The 20,494-nt window shown below is 40.7% G+C and overlaps 1 protein-coding gene across 1 annotated transcript in view; it reads right to left on the bottom strand.

Moving 5' to 3' along the window:
* The window catches only part of ITFG1 (integrin alpha FG-GAP repeat containing 1), a 200,017-nt gene that overhangs the window by 3,990 nt on the left and 175,533 nt on the right, over positions 1-20,494 (bottom strand). The window contains exons 15-17 of the mRNA XM_019535776.1: positions 12,236-12,360; positions 11,184-11,266; positions 2,083-2,200 (exon numbers count right to left, since the gene is read on the bottom strand). Coding sequence (XP_019391321.1) covers positions 2,083-2,200; positions 11,184-11,266; positions 12,236-12,360 — 326 coding nt within the window. The remainder of the gene's footprint in view (positions 1-2,082; positions 2,201-11,183; positions 11,267-12,235; positions 12,361-20,494) is intronic.

Genomic DNA, 20,494 nt, shown 5'->3' with positions numbered 1-20,494 from the left:
GAGGACAGAGGGGGATGATGACTATTTTATCCAAATTGAGTCAATATCCTCCAAAAGATATATTATTTGAAGAAGACGCAACATTTGTAATCACCAACGCACTCCATTCCTATGGAAGGGGAAGAAGATGGTCACTGCAGCATACCTGTAAAGGCAGTGAATATGGAAGCACAGATAGGAAAAGACACCGCAATGTGTGGATTCAGCAGCAGCTGAGAAGCTACTAGTGCAGTGGTTCGTAACTCCTTTAGACCCGAGGGCCCCGTTGGAAAATGCCTACTCTTAGTTTTCACTCTTTTTTTGACAACAGAAAAATACTAGAGCAATTCAACTACTGCAAAAAACTCAGAAAGGCTACAACAGCGTGGTATGTTTTCAACACTGTGGAGTCCTATATTTGCAAACTCTGAGTTTTTATACATTAGGTCTGTGCAAAGCGGCTAGTGTTCACTTCGGATTCAGCTGATTTGGGATTCAAATCACTGTCCTGAATCGATTCGGCTGAACCTGATTCGGAGATTTGGCTGCAGCTAAACTGGCCCCATCCCCCGCCCACTCTCAGTGGCTGCCCTGCCAAATCTCTCAGCTCCTGGCTCTTTGAAAAAAAGAGCTCCCACTCACCGGCTGCTGCCATGCTGCGGGGCGATCCCCGTTACCCCACACTGCATGGCTCTGCCATGAGCTGTAATTTGTGTGTTGGAGCAGGCTCTCTGCTCATGTATAGGCATGCTAAGGATTTAGCTTGTGAATCATGTTTGTACACTTAGCAGTGCTAACATTGTGTGGCATCCTGCGGCACCCTTGAAAGGATCTCAAGGCACCCAAGGGTGCCATGGCATCCTGGTTATAAATCACTATAGTAATGTATGTAAGGAATACTTGAACATTTTGCATTTCTGCAATCAAACTTTTAAATTGCTTCCCCCAACCTACCAATATTATCCCTACTTTTCCAGGTTTACGTCCTATCTGTGCTTCCATATTTACTGCCTTTACAGGTATGCTGCAGTTAGAAAATAATGGAGACAAAGCTGGGAGTTAGTCACAGCATAGTTTCTTTGTCATTTGCGCTGTACTGTCTGAGCACAACGGGGCAGGATATAAGAGTGGAATTCTTTATTTCCTTGCTCTGTCAATTGCAGTCCCAACCACATCGCTCCTTGCATATGGGCTCTGTGTTAACATTTTGTAAAAGTCAGTGACATCACTGTGAAATAATTTTCCAGTATGAAATACATGCACAACTTGGCTGGATGTTTAATCGGGCCTGTTTGTTTCACAAACACAAATACAGGCCTACATACCAAGTCAAAAATGCAGTCACGTTATTTGGCCGCTATGATTATGGCTCGGCGAGGTAGCAGCATTTATTGGCTATCCTGCCAGCTGGATAATATTGTGAACTGAGACTTGTTAAGAAAAGTGGGAATGCTTTTCTTTTGTGACATGAAAGAACCCTCTCAAAATGCTTCTTCAAATCAATGAATGTATATACAGTCCACATGCAATTCAGACATGTGGAGCAAAGCAGCCAGCATCCCATGGAAGAGTCCCACACATTAATAGCCATACAACTAGTAAGGGTATAGAACAAAAACAAATGCTTTTCTTCTTTCTGAACCACCATCAGAGTAGAAGCAAAGTAAGTTGAATTTACATTTATTTTCAAAAACAGCCTCTACTTGCAACTCTGATCAGTTGATGAGAGTACAAGATGTTGAAAGTAATCATCTTACAAACTGAAAGTCTCCCAGTTAGTTATGAATAATGGCATATGCCAAAATACCAAATTTGTGTACATTATTTCTTATTTTCCCTTTAAATGTTTAAGAGATCAAACCTACATAACCAGATGCTTGTTTTTTAAGCTTTCAATAAAACCTAAAATTACCCTACTTTTGTGTGTATTAATAAAGCCTGATACCTGTCAGAAATGTGAAAATTACTGAGATTATTTAATTTTAAAGTACATTTTCAAACTGAAAGCCATTATTCAAAACAATACGAGAGCATATCTTAACACAATACAAAATTTATAGTGTGAAAATATACAGAAACTCATTTCCATTTAATTAAGCTTACCTTCTCTTGCCAGTGCAATATGCCAATTATTGCCAGGATGAAAACACAAACTCCAATTAGGGCTATAGCTGTTAACAGCACAATGTTACTTGGGGTCAGGTACAGCTTGGCACTCCAGCTACACAGAAGAGAAGCCAAAAAAACATTAGTATTCTTCATTAGGACCCAGACTACAGCTTCAAAAGAGATTACGTTCATTTACAAAAATGAAAAGGTAATGCAAAATCTGCTAATAAGGTGATCTATGATTGTCTGTGCAAGATCGGGGCTTACCTTAAAGACAGGAGCTTAATGGTGTTTACTTACAAAATACAGTGTTAAATATAATTGTTACCATGTTTAAATTTAGTTTCTGTTGAACTATCCAGGAGCCTTGGTATATCCTTAGGGATTGGCTTTCTTCCTCATTAAGAGTTTTATGCTCGCTTTTGCAGTAGAGCATTGAAAAGAACAAAATAAAAGTAAAACGCGCAGCAGAAGCCTCAAAAACTGCCTGGGGTTGGGGTGAAAGGATGAGCACCAACTAGCAAAATCCACATGACATGCTGACTCTTTTATCAAAGAATCCCACGTGCCAGAAGACAGCACTCCAGGCAGGTTGTGGGGGAGCAGTCATTGTGTATTTCTGCCAGTCACTGCATATTTACGTTTTGCTGAAATTAATGTTGCATTAAGTTACTCCTAAAGCCTGTACCAGGCTCAGAGGGAAAAACTGTAGGCATGGTAAGGACAGTCAATGGTGGCTGTATTTCTAGGGAAAAGAGGGAGTTTGGGTAGTCCAGGAGAGGGGCCAGCATACCCCTAGCATGTGGATCCCATAAGGGAGGGATTTCTGGCCTCCCAAGTTTCTTTGGCTGCCCCACATGATGAACCTTGCAGAGCTTCCTGGGCCTTCTTGATTTTATTTTGGGAAGGACTAACTGTGACCTTAGCTCAGGTTGCAACATGGCAACACTTGGATTTCCCAGAATAGCTACAACTTCACTATTTGTGACAAGGATCTTTAAACTCATGCTGAGCGGCTACATCCAGAGAAAAAGCAATGGAGACTTCATCTTCATTAAAAAGCTCTGCCAGCATATCCGTATCAGTTCATGGTGTGGAAAGTTCATACGCTGTAGCCAGCAGAGCTCCGTTGGCCAACTTCTCTGGTGTTGGTGCAGCTCTGTTGACAAAAACCTTCATCTTGCAAAGCTTCTGTTGTTTGAACTGGAGTAATTCTGATGGCAAAAAAACTGCTGGCAGAGCCATATATAAGTTAAAGTACTACGGTGGTCAAGCCTGTGTCCACAGTTAAAGCAGTTTCAGTCCTAATGTTGGGTTTCTCCACCTTTTTGTTGGGCTTGGATTGTACAGAAAGCCAGTACAGATGATCACAAGTATCATGCTGGCCTTCGTCTCTGAATTGTGTGGTCAAAACTTAAATTATTTTTCAAAGACAAGTTTCTTAGCTCTACTTCAAACTCTAGTAGTAATTTCCCCCCCCTGTATTTGTACTACTATTATTTACTTCTCATTACATGTATTTAAAGATTCTGTTACAGAACAGTTTTATTTTCATTTTATTACTTGATTTTTGCTTATATTAATTGTGTATGTCTTGATTTAAATTTTACCTCACTTGCTCAAAGTCATCCAGTGAATCATTGCTGAAATGGGATGGAGTGCGACTCTCAGACCCCTTGCTCTAGTTTCTAGACACGCTGCTATTCTATAAGCAACATGGTTGTTTTTCTTTTCTTAGGGACAGAATATGTTTAATTTTAAATTTAGTAAAGTTCAGACAGAAAGTAAATACTGAGTTTCTAGAATTATAATCAAGATTTATTAACCAATGAGGTCAGTCTCTGCAGTCAATAAATCTTGAACCATACTGAAAACTGAAATCAATGGGTATTTTATTAGGGTTGTGTGAAGCTTCAGTCGCTGATTTGATTTGGAGGAAATTCAGCCCAATTCGGCGGCCAAATCTTCGAATGTGAATTGAATCAGGAGACCCATTAATCTTTCTGAATCAGAAGACTCCAATTCAAAGAGATCCAGAGAGATTTGATGATTTGGCCACAGACACAGCCTTATATGTTTTTTCTATGCACCTCAAGGTACCAGGCGGGGCTCGTGAACGCTGAGATGGTGGGGCAGATGGAGTGTCCCACGGGAGCACGGGGGGTCCTGCGTGTGCTTGCTGGCAGACCTGGAACTGAACCAGAAGTACTTCTGGTTCACTTCTGGGTCCGCCATGGAGTGTGCAAGGGAACCCCTGCCCCCCAGCTCAGCAACTGGGTGCCTCCTGGGTTTGGGAGGGTGTCACGGAGTGGGGCCTGTGAGTGGCCGTGGCCTCGCTAGCGCCCCCTGCTGTGTCAATTATGGTGATCCAGCACCCTCTTCTCGCCCACCACGTCTTTGTTCTTATAAGTTCAGTAAGGGAGGCTGCCTACTCTTACCTTGACACTGTGCTGGTATTACCTCCGTTCCAAGTAGGGTGTTCCAACACCCCCAGCCTTATGGGCAATGCATGCCTCCTACCTCCCCTTTAGCACGCCCCATGCCTCACAGCTGTTCCTGGACGTTTATTCTGTCCTGGCCCTCCGGCGCCCTCTCTGGCGCCCCTTGGACTCGTCCTGCCCTGGTGCCCCTCTCTGGCACCCCTGGGTCTGTCACCCACCTGGCGCCCATCTCCAATCTTCCCAAGGCTATCACGCCACCTGGGCCATCCTCCTAACCCTTTACTGGTCCCTCTAAAGTCCGTTAATGGTGGATACCGGATTAGGCTCAGGCGGCCAGAGCCTTACCTGGCCTTTCTGACCCTACTGGGTTCTTGCCAACGTTATGAGTCCACTTAGGCTCAGGCGGCCTGAGCCTTACCTCGCCTACCTGACCCCTTGGGGTCCTGTCAATCCTTGATGTCAGCTTAGGCTCAGGTGACCGAAGCCTTACCTGGCCTTTTAGGCCCCTTGGGGTCCCCAATACTGAGGAACCCCTCTAGAGTCCTTTTTAGTCTCCCCGTTACTGGGTTTCTAATAATCAGAAAATGCCCCACCTATTCCTGGGGCCTCTCTTGATACCCGTGCCCGCTCCTGGGGCACCTCTCAACACACACTTCCGGCCCTGGGGGCTTCCCTCGGTGCACCCACACTCTCCTAGGGTTCTTCCTAGTGTACTTGCCCGCTCCCAGAGTTTCTCACCCCCTCTAGGGCCTTTGCCGTGCCTCTCGCGCCCGTTGTCTCCCCCTCTAGGGCCTATGCTGCACCTCTCGCGCCCGTTGCCCCCTCTGGGGCCTATGCTGCCCTCACGGGCTGGGGTCTGCAACCTCGCACACCGCGCCTCTCCAGCACAAACAGCTGTGCCCCACGGGCACCCCTCGCTGTGCCCCACTGGGCACCGGGAACCCCCAAGCCACTGGGGAGCCCCTGTGAGGCCTCCTCACACTCCTACAGCCTCACCTGATCCTCCGGTGTAACGATAACTGAATCGGCTATAACTCAAACACCAGAAGCCTACCAGCTTACAACACAATCATAAGCCCCGAGCTTATAAACCCAGCTCCGCTCAATACTGGCTCTCTCCCATACCTCTATCTGGGTTCTTTCCCTCCCCTCGCATCATTGCAGCTGGTCAGACTGCCACCATTGACTCTGCTGCTCAGCTCTCCCACAGAGCTCCTGCTCCTGCGGCTGCCAGAGGGGAACTGCTGCTAGGCTCCAGCCTGGGCTATTTATAAAGGGCCCGGCCCTGCCCCCTTCCGGTCACCTGACCAGCTGGTTACCACAGCAACCTGCAGCTGTGCTGCCCTGCTGATTGACAGCTCTCCTTCTCCTCTAAGACACAGGGCACCTCAGTGCCCCGTGACAGAGGGCCACTGGGGGTTCCCCTGTGGTTGAACGAGCCGGAAGAAGATCTGGGGGCTGCCCCCCGTGCACTTGGCAGCAGACCCGGAAGTGGACTGGAAGTACTTCCGGTCCACTTCTGGGTCCGCTGCCAAGCACGCGGGGTACCTCCTTGCGCTCCCGTGGGAAGCTCCATCTGCCACACCATCTCAGCATTCACAAGCCGTGCCTGGTACCTCAAGGTACATAGAAAAGACATATAGAGCTGTCTATGGCTGAATCACTGATTCTCTGAATCAGAAATGAATCTTCAGATTCAGATTTGGCTGAACTGAATCGGGACAGTGATCCAAATCAGAGAATCGAATCACTGTCCCCTGAATCAGGCCAAACCTGAATCCGAATCAAATACTGTCAGCTTCGCACACCCCTACATTTTATTACATACATAAATTTGGAGAAAATATTTTTCTGAAACACAGACAAATAAGTGTCTGGGAGGTTCTTTGTAGCAAGAAGCAGGATAACAGAATCCATAAAAATATTAACAGCAGTGAATGTGCATAGAAAAAAAAATACTGTAATTTGAACACTACCTTTGCACTGTTTGCAAACTACACTTGTATTACTTTGTCAATGAAATTCTATTTGTAACAAAATTCCTAATATGCTTATTATTTTAGTACCCATTTCAATTTTTGGAGTAGCATGAATGTATTTGTAACATGGTGACTAAATGCTTTTCCATGGATGTGTGTAAATTTAAATCTTTAAATAATCCAGTGGCTTTCCATAGGTTAATGCATCTTTAAGCCACATGGGACTCCTATAATTATCCATCTTCTGCATAACATAGAATTTGAGTCAGAAATTCCTGTATTGAGGCCCCAATTTATTTGCACAGGAACATAAACCTTTAGAAAGGTATGTAGCATTGATTTGAAGACTAAGCAATGAATTAATTATTCCAATGGTTAATTATGCTGGCTGTTAAAACATGCATCTTATTATTTCTAGTCTAATTTGTCTAATTTCAGCTTCCAACCACTGGATCTTATTTTATTATGCTTTTGTCTACCCATTCAGGATCTTTGTACTATTTTAAATCTCCTCCCTATATACATACCTGTAGGCTGATCAAGTTGCTTCATAGCCTTCTATTGGGTAAATTAAATAGAAGGAGTTTCACTAGTTTTTAAAGATGGGCTGGTTTTTCTAGAAGGTGTGCTCTAGCTCACTAAGTTCTGGGCCCGCTGCACGAATCACTGGGCACATCTACGAGATCTAACTTTTGAATCTAACTAGACACACTGGATGCATATTTGATGAAACCAAAACATATACTTTTGCTGTGCCTGTACTTGTTACTTGGTCAATAACAGCTTTGGCAGGTTGGTTTTCATTTACAGGAAACTGCGTTTTATGTAAATGCTATTTTCTAATATACAATGAAAAACTAATACCCTACGGTTTATATTGTTTTCCAAGATTTTGGTTAACAAAAAAATAGTGTGTAGAACACCAAGTGGGCCCAACTCTGCCCCTAAGATCAAAAGTAGATGTTCAGATTCAGAGTTGAACTTGTGTCCCAGGCCCACCTTGAATTTTGAATGCTTAGGACTAGAGATTTTGACTCAATAGTAGGAATAGTTCAGGCCAAGTTTCCACTGCAGAGTACAGCTGATGCACCCTATCCAAGACATGCATCCTCTTATCTGTAGCTTAAAAATTTCAACCGTGAATATATGCAAACAAACTTTGGTAACAGGGTAACTAGAAATGCAAGTCCTTTGTCTTCCTGAGCTTGTGTATGGTGACTGCGTAGAGTTTTGCAGGGTGTAGATTTAATTTTGAAGTGTCAGTATTATTATACATATTTTACTGATCGTTGTAGCTCAAACATGAGTCTTCTCCAGAAAACCTCTTTCCTCATCAACCTTCTTGGATTCAATCCTTCTTTTTTCAATCTATTATGATCAGCTTGGACATTTTGGCCTGAAGAGTTTATTTCTTAACATTTTGATTTTAAGGACAAGAAACTGAGGTTTTATTATAGAGAAGGAATATGGGAGGATCTACCAATGATCAAAATTGGGAGGAGAAGCATGTGTTTAATTCTACATGCAACTGCAGGACAGCTGGATGTTTCTGCTAAATGAATCAGCACTGAAATAATCAACAATGCTGACCTGTAAATCTTCATTAGTATTCTAAGTTAAAACCCTGCTGAGATGAATGGAGCAGTTCATGTGACTATTTGTTATTGTTTGCTTGGTATTCTTTCCATCTGTCTGCCTGCAGACTTAAGAGAGCAGGGCCACCCTGTCCTGATAATTTGTGTATTTGAGGAGAACTCATTCCTTAGGCAAGATCTTTCTTTTTGATTATGAATTACTGGAGGAGAAAATCAATTCTGTCAATAGAAGAACAGCAATGCCTGTTTACTTTTGAAAAGACCATTCATAGAGGAAAGGATTCCTTACATTTTGAGAGTGTAGAAGTCCTGCTTGTGATTTAAGTGCTCGATAAAGCACTTATGACGGTTTAAAAAATCATATATTTGTACCCTCTTTTTTGCTTAAGTACTGAGTAGAAAGAGGAGCTAAGAGGTTCAGGGCCTTTCCCCCATCCCTTTGCTTAGGAATAATCAAGAAAGTTGAATCTTGTCATCTTCCTGTTTTCTTCTGGTGACTGTTTAGGATGGTCTTGAGCATGAACAATATGCACACATATTTTTTAACTGCCAGGAGGGATGGTTTGGGTAACAAACAATTTTGTCCTCCAAAATATTAGTCATTGAAAGGAATGGCTACTTAACAGAACTACGCTGAAGTGATCATGTAGCCATGATGGTCCAGGAAATGAGAAGAAGCAAGAATTTTTGTGAGTGATATTTTTACTGGGGCAACTGCCTGGCTGGGATAGACTTAGACAAGTTTTACCTATCATAGTACTTAAAATGTTTTTTATGAGAAACAACTTTTAAACAGTTTTACTTAAGGACTTTTCCTTTGACTAATGGACCTTTCCTATAACAGAAGGTATAGGACTTTCTTCAATAATTTTGATTGGACTGTAGCATCTCTGTCAGTAAAAACACCCAATATTGATTTAAAAATTACCAATGATGGGAAATCCACCACAATTCTGGCAAATTGTCGCAACGGTAGGTTACTTTTGTTACTGAGATTTTTTTTTTTTAAGTGTGAAGTTCTAGCCAGTGGGGACCAGTTTCTCAGCAGTAGTCTCATGATCACCGAAGAGACAGCATGGATAAGTCCCACACACCTGGTTCTGCTCTGCACAGTCTACCTGCTGAAAAACACTGTAATTTGTTTTTGTGTGTACCCAGAGATATGCTCAGGATCTCAGTTTCAAGGATGCTCTTTAGAATGGTACTGGGTGATTTATTTGGCTGCTATTAATCTTAGGGCTGATAATTAGAACCCAGCATATTTTACAGAAAAGGTCTTGGTACTTCACATCTCATGTCTTCTACGGTAAAGTTTTAATGCTGACTTTGTGACATCAGAATCATTTCTATGTTATAAAAGCAACTATGACTTTACCCCAAGACAAAGCACAGGGAAATGCTAGAGGTTTGACTAGTAAACTTTGATTTGACATATATATTCAAGAGTAGCAAGAGGACATTTTTTCTATGTTCCTGAGTCCATTTTTTTGTATAAATGCTTTTAGCTCAAATTGATTTCAGTGTTACAATCCTCCTGCAAGCAACAGTTTCATCTCTTCCTCCAAGAAAATGTAGAGATTCATAGATAGCAACATACACCATGTTCTGAACAGAAACTTTTGAATCTAAGTAGATGCACTGGATGCATATTTGATGAAACCAAAACACGCACTTTTGCTGTGGCTGTACTTGTTACTTGGTCAATAACAACTTTGGCAGGTAGGTTTTCCTTTACAGGACTATATTCAATAATGTGTTTTGAATGTTCTTTGGCATTATATAAAAGTCTTTAGTTTAACAAAAAATACAAATGACTGATGTGAAGTCCGTTATGCACTATAAATTTGACCTTTTTTTTCCCATCGCAGAAGCAAATGAAGATACATGCTTATTTACAAGAATCACTCTAACGGATGTGTGTACACCTTTACATGTTCCCTGGAACTAGAAGGAGCCTCTGAGGCCATCAACTTCAGTCTTTCACACTGCAAGCAACAGTTTGTCCAAAAGTGTCTATAAGAACATCTAATCTAGTCCTCTTGCACCTCAGAGCCTCACAGCATCCAATAACACACTCTACAATGGACCACTAGTAAAGGGTAGGGGAAGATGAGGGTACTGCTAACACTTTGCTACTAAGACAGGAAATCAGTTAAGTTAAAATATGCTCAGATAATCGCAGACATTGCAGAGAACGGGTAAAATATCCAAAGGTCCTGGTCTGGAGAAAAATTTCTTCCTAAACCCAAATCTAGTGATCAGTTTGCTCCTGCCTGTGTGGGCAAGACATACCAAGTTTCTAAGGACTAGTGTACCTCACCCAAACTTCCATATCTAATTTAGGTCAATGTCCAAATCCTTCAGCACGGGGCTGTCCAAGTGGTGGCCTGGACTGTGAAGGGTTAAGTGGTAGCCCTTGGACTCCTGCTTAGCTGCCACTGTTGTTCTGGATGCAATTATTCTCCGCCAGGGGGAAATAATTACCTCTTGTATCCTATATATAATCCTCCTGATAGAATACTCAAATATAAGACTTACCAGGTTTTATAACAGCATCATGTTGCTGACTTGAACAGTTCATGATCCATTATCACTCCCAGCACCTTTTTTGGCTACCTGCATTGCCAGTTATCTCCAGTTTTATATTTATTTTTAAATGCAGTACTTTACATTTGTCTATATTGAGTTTCATTAATCGAATTTAGATTGTTTCTCCCATTTATCAAGACCTCTTTGCCTTCCAAAGTGCTAAGGTTCCTCCTGTCTTGCTGTTGCCTGCAGCTTTTATGAACATATACTCTTATTTCATCCTCCAAATCATTAATGAAAATACTGACAAGAACTGGGACCAGGGCAGCATATCACTTAAAAATAACCACCTGTTTTTATTATGGATGACTGTAGTCTTTGACTGTGGTTTTGCAGCCTTCTGGGCACCCACTTTAGAGTGACTTCATCTAAAACACATTTCCTTAATTCGCTTATGAAAATGTGGAGGATAACAAAGTGATACACAATTAAAAATCTGTTTCCACATTATAATTTTGTAATATACAGTATAGTCCAATTAATAACATTACCTTTGAGGAGCATGGTGAGGGTATGGAATGACTATAAGTTGGGAGTTTGGGATGATAGCTGTCCATTCCTGTTTCCGTATGGACTGCAAGAAGACATAAAAGTTAGGTTTACCTCTTAAAACCTAAGAGGTGTTATTTTGTGAAGTATTTAGACATTTCCTGATTAAATTTACACAAGAAAGAACAGAAAGTTCAAGTGGTTTTCATGAGTCAGGGATGGATGTGGATAATTATTTTACATTTAGATTAATTTTTAGCTTGGATTCTGAAGTAATTTGTAAGCCAAATAACAACTACTGATCACTGCATCCGCCACGGACATAGATAGCCATCACTAAAGTAAAATATGGCTTCTTTTAAGTGCACATTGGCACTGCAGTTTCTGGTAGGAAGGGAAGAACTGATTCTGTAGGGGAATTTTATGTAGTCAGAATGTAATTATCCAGATCATAATTCAACCAGAATACTAACTCTTAAAATAGGATATGGGATCTTGACCAATCATACATGGTCAGGACCTGGGTTTCACACTTCCATCCAAAGGCAGGTCCATTCAGCAGAATACCTTTTACCATGCTGATAACGAACTCATTGTTAATGAAGAAAGTGATTCAAGAAGCAACGGAGTCATTTTCTTGCTGCATTTGTGATTCTTGTATGTTTCCTATCCAAGTACTTAACACATCCAGACCATGCTTGCTACATTAATCTGGTGTGATCACAGCATAAATTGGTGAGACTCTTGGTCAAATATAAGAATCTATAACTTAAGCACTATACTCCTATGTTAACAGCTCACAAGAACTATGCCTGTGCTCCTTTTGAGTGCAACTTTTGTCCTATTGTTGACAAAGAGGTTAAAAGATTGATAGGGCAGGCTGGAGAAAACAGACACACATACCGTTGTCTTCAAGGAAACTTTTCAGAACTCAAAATGGCTTCATCGTTTTGGCTTCTCAAAAAGTAGGCTTAGGAATAGCAACCTACAGAATTTATCAGGTTAGAAAAACACTGGAAAATAATAATTTATGCAAGGTAGATCTTAACCTTACCTTTTCTCCTAAAGGACGAGGAATGCCAACATACAAGTGATCGAGGAAATTGGCACTACGTCCCAAGCCAAGCACGCTGTAAGGCAGCTGGAGAGCAAAATGTGCTGACTGGCTAAGTTGTCCAGCTAGAATTTAATTAAAAAAATATAATTAATATATTGCTTAAGACTTTTTGGGCAACAACACAACTCACATAATAAATAATCTATTCTTAACTGAATTCTCATTCTACAGTTCCATGATTTATGGGCATTTCATTTAGATAATTACTACAGAATGATTCAGATGACTTGGAAATATAAAGACATTTCTTTGACCTCCATTTTCCATGTGGTACTAGAACTTCTGCAATTTGTTTGAAGTAGTTCAGAAGAAGAAATGAAAGCAGTATTATACAGATCCACAATGTGATTATTTACTGTAACTCAAAAGCAGCTGACACTGGGAACATCTGAAGTAGCTTGTGGACCAAATATATACTGTGGACCAAATTTTGTCCTAACTTAAACCTGTACAACTACAATGGGGTTATATCAGTTGCAAGCCAGATCAAACTGAGCATTACAATAGCTGAGGTCACCTGCAAAAAGCAGGAAATAGATGCGCATATTTTCTACCTAGCTACATATTCACTGACACCATAACATCTTGTAAAATTATTTATTGCATTTTGGCAACATGCCTTGAAATCTTTATTTTCCATTGACACTTCTACTGCAAATACTATCTACAATCAAGCATGCATTGTTTGTTCACTTCGGAAAACTCTCTGAGTAAGAGACTTGTTTGTTTGCTATTGCTATAATAGGAAGCATAAAATATTAAATGCCTGGTACATTCAGTTTGTTGTTAAGATAACAGAAATACTCTCATTCTGAAACCATCTGAACCACTGCTCTGGCTCTCAGCTTCTCCTCTGCCAAGTATGTATGCCCTGTATGGGAGAGATCTGTACACACTAAGCACCATGACTCCATTCTGAACGACAGCTACCAGTAGGCTTCAGGAATCACAGGATGTCTGAAGCCTACTAGCCTAAACAGTATGTACCTGCTGGCTGCATCGCTCTTATTGACATCAGAAGAGCAGTGGCCAGTAGGATAGGATGATCGAGACAAACTGAAGATGCAAGACAGCAGCTGTACAACCATCCTGCAGCATACAAACAGCTGAAGTCATACAAGAGCTTCCTCACCAGCACCCAACCTCTTGATGCCATGCCCAATGAGACACGACTATAGATGTGGAACAAAAGGCTGAAGTAAATGTACGATGGCAAAAAATGGCCATTCTAGTGGCTGAGTCTTTGCCATCAGGGGCTGATGAATAATGGCAAAGGTGGCGATGTCTCAATAAACTAAATGCTAGAGTTGAATGCTCCAAAGAACTAATGAAGTAGGGTTATACCAACCACCTGCGACTGTGGCACAGAGCCTCAGACTATGCAACAACTGCTGCAATGCCTGCTGCTTGAAGGCACCTGTTCAGTGAAAGATCTCACAAAGTACAATAAATGAGGACAAACATGTGTAATAAAATGGTCAAATGTGGTGTAGAGATATGAGAGAGAGAGATCTCATATAATGAGATAATTCTGATGATAATTCTGGAACAGGAGGCCTATGAAAGTAAAGTTTTCAAAGTAGGCAGTAGAATTTATCTTCACCAGCCATTGATTTTATAAGAATATGAGTGTAACATTCTTGCATTGCTTTGGTACACTTCAGCAGGTTATGCTCTAAATCAAGGATCTCAAATTAAGCAATAAGACAATGACAGTCTGTGAATTATGGTGCAATAATTCACACCTGGTATGCCAAAGGCTGAATTGTGTCCATGCAACTAGACATGATTTATTGCAACATAATTCAATCCCTGCAGTATTTGGATATATTCTTACATATATTCCTACACCAAGGGAGAAACTTATTGGTGGGAGGACCAAAAAGAATTAACTTGAAGATATACTTATAGGTTTTCTATTTTCATTTAATGATTCTTAAACTCTATTGGCATGAGTCAGAATGCCTGAGGCCATCGAGAGCTTTGAATTTTTCTTCAGTTTGTTTCAAGTATAACAGCCTGTTACTTTAACCTTTTCTATATCAGAGATGTCACTCTCTGCTTAGCACTGCATCCATTGTTAATAATCATTGTCTGCAAAAGGTCATTTTTGCTGTAAAAATTACTAGCTTAACAATGGATGCAGTGCTAAGTAAAGGGTATTGGTCAATGACATTTTTACATGGTGAAAACCTAGCCTACAAAACTCCCATCTTTGCATGTACTGCATGCCCCTGATACTGTGCATGATAAGCCAGGGGTCCAATGTTACTAGTAAAGTTAAGAAGGGTTCTCTTCAAAGAGCTTCCTGGAGCACTGCAGCATACAGTCTGGACAAGGCCAAATGATGTGTAGCCAAGACAAAGTGCTTTACATTTACATAAGAGAAGAATCAACACAGTGATTTTGTTTCTCACTCTCCAATACCTATAGAAAACCTTTTGCATTTACACCTTGTGTTTAGTGGAAACCAGACCCTTAGAGGGACTCTGGAGAAGAGCGGCCACTTCCTTATAGAGAGCCAAAATGCTACTTTTACTGGACACAGTCACTTCTAGGCTTCTAGCGGTCTGAAGCAGGGAGGTGGAATCTATCAATAGCTTGGTTCCCTGGTGAGCTCAATTGCCAAAGGGGGAAGATGCAGAGTCATGCAAGTAAACTCTGATTTTCCCACAGAACTTTGGTCTGTTTATTTTGACAGGACATCATGGTTTTCTTTGCAAGCCTGGTGATCTCTTTCCACTAAGGAAAAATACTTTGAAAAACTGATGGCACAAGCTATGTTAAAATTGAACTTTCCCTCCCTCACCCTCGACATGTAACATAGGGCCCAGTAACTACCAGCCTGAGACTTTTGGACCTCCTCCCCTTGTAAATTCCATCTTACACTATACAAAGAAAAGCCTGATTAAAACAAATGACCTTGGACCAACTTTAAAATAGAGTAATAGAAAATTAGGGCTCGAAGGGACCTCTGGAAGTCATCTAGTCCAACCCCCTGCTCAACGTAGGTCTATCCCCAATTAGATCATCCCAGCCAAGCCTTTGTCTAGCCTGGTCCCAAAAACCTCCAACAGTGGAGATTCCACCACCTCTCTGGGTAACCCATTCCAGTGCTTTACTACCCTCCTAGTGAGAAAGTTTTTTCCTAATATCTAACCTAAACACCTCTTGCTGTAACTTGAGACCATTGCTCCTTGCTCTGTCATCTTCCACCACTGAGAACAGTCTAGCTCCATCCTCTTTGGAACCCCCCTTCAGGTAGTTGAGGGCTGCTGTTAAATCCCCTCTCAGTCTTCTCTTCTCCAGACTATATAAGCCCAGTTCCCTCAGTTTCTCCTCAGAAGACATGTGCCCCAGCCCACTAACCATTTTTGTGGCCCTCTACTGGACTCCTTCCAATTTGTCTACATCTTTTCTGTAGTGGAGGGCCCAAAACTGGACAGAGTACTCCAGTTGTGGTCTCACCAGTGGCAAATAGAGGGGAATAATCACTGCCCTAGATCTGCTGGCAATGCTTCTACTCAGGCAGTTCAGTATGCCATTAGCCTTCTTTGCTACAAGCTCACATTGTTGGTTCATGTTCAACTTGGTGTCCACTGTAACCCCCAAATTCTTTTCTGCAGAGCTGGTGCTTAGCCAGTCAGTCCCCAGCCTATACCGGTGCAGGACTTTGCACTTGCTTCTGCTGAACCTTATGAGATTTCTTTTGGTCCAATCCTGCAATTTGTCGAGGTCTCCCTAAATCCTAGCCCTACTCCTCAGCTTATCTACTACTCCCTGCCAGCTGGGTGTGATCTGCAAACTTGTGTAGGGTGCACTCCATCCCATCTTTCAGGTCATTCATGAAGACACTGAATAAAACAGGTCTTAAGACTGACTCCTGGGGACTCCACTTGATACCAGCTGCTAATTAGACATCAAGCCATTGATTATATTACCCTTTGAGCCCAACGATCCAGCCAGTTTTCTATCCACCTTACAGTTCATTCATCCAATGTGTACTTCCTTAGCTTGCTTGCAAAAATGTTGTGGGAGACCATCTCAAAAGCCTTGCTAAAGTCAAGATATATCACATCCACTGCTTTCTCTGCATGCACAGTGCCAGTCATCTTGTCATAGAAGGCAATCAGGTTAGTCAGGCATGACTTGTCCCTGGTGAATCCATGCTGACTGTTCCTAATCACCTCCTCTAAGTGCTTAGAAATGGATTCCTTGAGGACCTGCTCCATGATTTTTCCAGGGACTGATGTACTCATAATAGGTGCTAGGTACTCCTAGTAATAGGAGTAGGACATTCTTCAAGTCCACATTTATCATTTCATATTACAGAGGTGGCCAACCTGCAGCATGCATGCCCCATGATTGGCATAGGAACGGTCTGTGTGGCACATGGCAGCAACTGATAGGGCAAGAAGCAGAACAGGAGATTAGGAAGAATGAGGAAGCAGAAGCAGAGGAGACTGGGGAGAGAGCAGAAAGCAGAACAGTAGGTTGAACAGAAGAGGGATCAGAGTTGCACTTGGAGGGGGTCAGGACTAATTTGTGGCACACCTGCTAAAAAAGTTGGCTCCTGCTGTTATCCTACATGAGTTACATGTGAAATAATGGAATAGTTTAAAAACGGCATCTATTTAATGCAAGTGCATTACTGTATTTTAGATGGGAACTCCCATTTTTGTTAGGGGTGAGACGTTCCAGGCAGAAATTACAATTAAGCTAACTGTAATAAGGATGGGTATTTGAGTTATAACCTAATATTCAAATACATCACAACACTAGCTAGGAACAATATTAAACTGCTTGACTGTAGGTAAGTCAAACCCATATCAATATCTTTTGTAAAGGAACAAATTAATCATTTTCTTTTCTCCTTGTCCTATGTGTTAATTCTAGCTACTAGAATTTTGTTACAAGGATTTAATTTGCCTTACCTTCTCAAATACAACTGCAAAATTACTAGCTTCCTCTCCAATTAATCTTTTGGCATAGGAAACGTCCTCATTCAGTAGTAATGATCCCAGTGATCTAGTTAATATTTATCAAACTAGAAAAGGACAATGCAAAGCAGGAAGGATAAACTGCACTGAATTTGAAGATACTATCATTGGAAAATATTATAGCGGTAGTCAAAAATATCTGATTCTCTGCAAGAGGAAGATGATAGGTGCCAAAATACCATGCGTTTCCTAGCTATCATAGGTCATACTCAGTGGCGATCTCAGCTACGTAATCTAACTTGGACTGAAGATGTAAAAATAGAAAGAAATGGAGCCAAAAATAAATTGAAAGACCATCCTAGTTCTCTCTGATTCAGAGAATAGCCGCTCACTATTTAAGAATGGGCACTTTAAAAAAAAAAAAATACACCAGTGAATATCTCAGCATTTTCAGCATCTATATGGCTCTTTCTCTCTCCTTTTAATTAATCAAACAATCTGGCCACCAACCAAGGAAAAAACAACAACTGGTATGTATTCGACAACAGTGTTTTTATAACTGCACTAAACAGTTGATCTAATCTTATAGTTGAGATTTTTAAGGGGATTAAGAATATATTTTATAATATTTCAGTATTTATAATTCTGTCTAATGGCCATAGTTCAGCCTAACATTTCTTGTGGTTTTCAAGCTCCACTTAATCCTACCATCACTGGGTTTTTTTTGCTAGCAAGTGACAAATTTGTTAGTACCAAGGCAAACCAAGGAACACAAGAGAAATTGGATGCGTGTGTCGAGGAAAGGTTATACGCTGAAAACAAAAAGGAACATGGTATGAAGCCTAAAATGTCAAATGTCTGTATCCCAACACGCGAGTGGCGATTGGTCTGGAGGCTGGTCTGCTGAAGTAGACACTGCCTTGAATTTTAGTGTTTGGGTTGATAGGAAATATAATCTTCAGTCTATGTTACTGAATTTGGTTTGCCTGAGATATTAAAAAAACTATTTTTGTACCAGACCTTTTTATTTAGACATATGAGTAGTCTACTCTTTATTCTAATAATTTTAGAGCTGCTTCTCTATACAAAGTGCATCTTAAAATTAATGTGACTTGAATAATTTTAAATGAGGTACCAAGAAGCAATGTAATGCAGTGTCTCACAGATATACTTATTAAGCCAAAGTAGTTAGCTCTGGTTTGTACGGTATTTCTATATTTGTGAAATGACACCTTTAAGATTATTTTTACTAAAATAGTTTGCTGAAAAGGAAGCAATGAACATGTGAGAACTGAAATATTTAACTGGGATTTCTGCATGTAATCATCTACTACCAATTTAGAAATGTTAAGTAAATGATTAGATTAACCGTGTACAACATTTTATATATAAACCCCAGAAGCAAATATTATTAAGAAAATATTCCATCTTCTGGTTTTTGCCAGAAGAGAAAAAATAGAACATTTTTCGAAGTTCCGCCTATCATGGAAACATCATATTCATTTAAAAAGGAAAAAAACTAAAATTCACAACAATCCTCATACTGGAAATAATCATGGTAAGTACAGAAAATAAGGAAGTATTCATTTAAAAACAACAGCAAGTCTTTAGTAAGGCACTGGCAAAAAGATTTCCTACTCATAGCTCAGTTCTGACACTTTTTACCTCAAATTCTTTTTATAATTTATGCTGAATAGTCCTTTATGATTATACAATTGCGTCACAAGCCCACTAAAACCATCCCAATTTACTTTTCTGATTGGTGAACTTTCTTGCCAACCTCGCTGTTTGTGTCCATAAAGCACTTGGAAGATTCTGAATAAAATTTAATATTATTCAAATTTCCAAGCAGAAGAGATTTGGAATAATGTGATCAAGCAGGATCTTTGTAAGAGGTATCGCCAGAATAAATGGAAAAAATCCTCAATTACTTCCACTTGAGAGCCTGACTCAATCTGGAAATTGTACCATCTTAACTTGAATTAATATAATTTGTGTGCGACCTAAAGCCCTACCTTATACAGTTCTGCATGCAGGCCAGTTTAAAGGAACTTTACATGAAAAACTGTATGGATTCATGATGTTTCCACACTATTGCATATGCTGCTAATCAATTTTTTCTTTCTTTTCATTATCTCCTTTCTCATTTACTCTCTAGCTCACCTGCCTGCTTCCCTGTTTCTATTGTCTTCTCCCTCTGCTCGTGACTCTTCTTTATTCACTATTTATGTATCCACCTGCTCTTTCCTTCAATTCTCTCTCATCTGTTCACCTCTCCTTTTCACTCTTTCTCTGTTCTTCCCTGTGGTCAGTCCTGAGACTTACCCTTCCTCCTTTTGGTTAAAGGATGACTGGTGCCAGGTTGTAATGAAATTTCTCCAGTGCCAGTGCTGCATATGAAAACTGTGAAAGCTTGGACAGTGTCTCTTGCACAAAAAGCCAAGACAATGGCTGAGGCAAGTCTGGAGTATGGTTACAAGCCTGCCACAAAGAAAATCAAACTCTGCTGGTGGCTTGCAACCCATTAATAACAGTCCTCAACCTTCCACCACACCTGAACCTAAAAAAAAGGTGATGGTTAAAAGTAATGGCAGAGACCTAATACACTCATTACATAAATGTAACAAGACTCAGAGAACAAGGTAGAAAGCCAAGTGGCCTGGGGAGAAACCTATAGACTACACCCACATGTCAGTTGAGCTAAGTGTCACTAAAGAAACCAAAAGAACTAAAATATCCACTTGAAAGCAAAGCCTGTAAGAGGCAAGAAAAGCCAGGGTGTATTGAAAACATGACGGTAAATTATCCTGGTTAAAACATTTCCCCTTTGATTTAGACCTATTTCCCAAAGCAAACATCCAATATCTGTCTAAAGTTTTATGCTAACCTACCTCTCACCTATTCTCTGATCCTCACTGCCTCACATTTGCATTTATTAATTAAGGCATATTTGTCAAAATAGTCAATTTCTAAATGTTTATTATGCTAAACCAGTGCATTCTTCTGAAACTCACGCCTGTTGTATCCAATGGTAACTGATCTTCACTATCTCCATAAGCCATTTGATGCAGCTATTTATTAGGCTTCATTGTTAAAATAACTTCTGAAAAATAGTATTCTGTGACCAACTTCCTAAAGGTATCTCATTCAATCAATACCCATCCTATTTGATTCCAAATTGTTGAAAAGTTCGCAAACTTCACAAACACACAAACAGCATACAGTTGTAATATGTTAATTCTGGTCTTGCCTGCTT

The sequence above is a fragment of the Crocodylus porosus genome, unplaced genomic scaffold, assembly GCF_001723895.1.
Source record: "Crocodylus porosus isolate Cpor-Errol unplaced genomic scaffold, CroPor_comp1, whole genome shotgun sequence".
Taxonomy (NCBI): domain Eukaryota; kingdom Metazoa; phylum Chordata; order Crocodylia; family Crocodylidae; genus Crocodylus; species Crocodylus porosus.
Note: the sequence above shows the minus strand (reverse complement) of the source record. Positions and strands in the feature narration are given on the sequence as shown.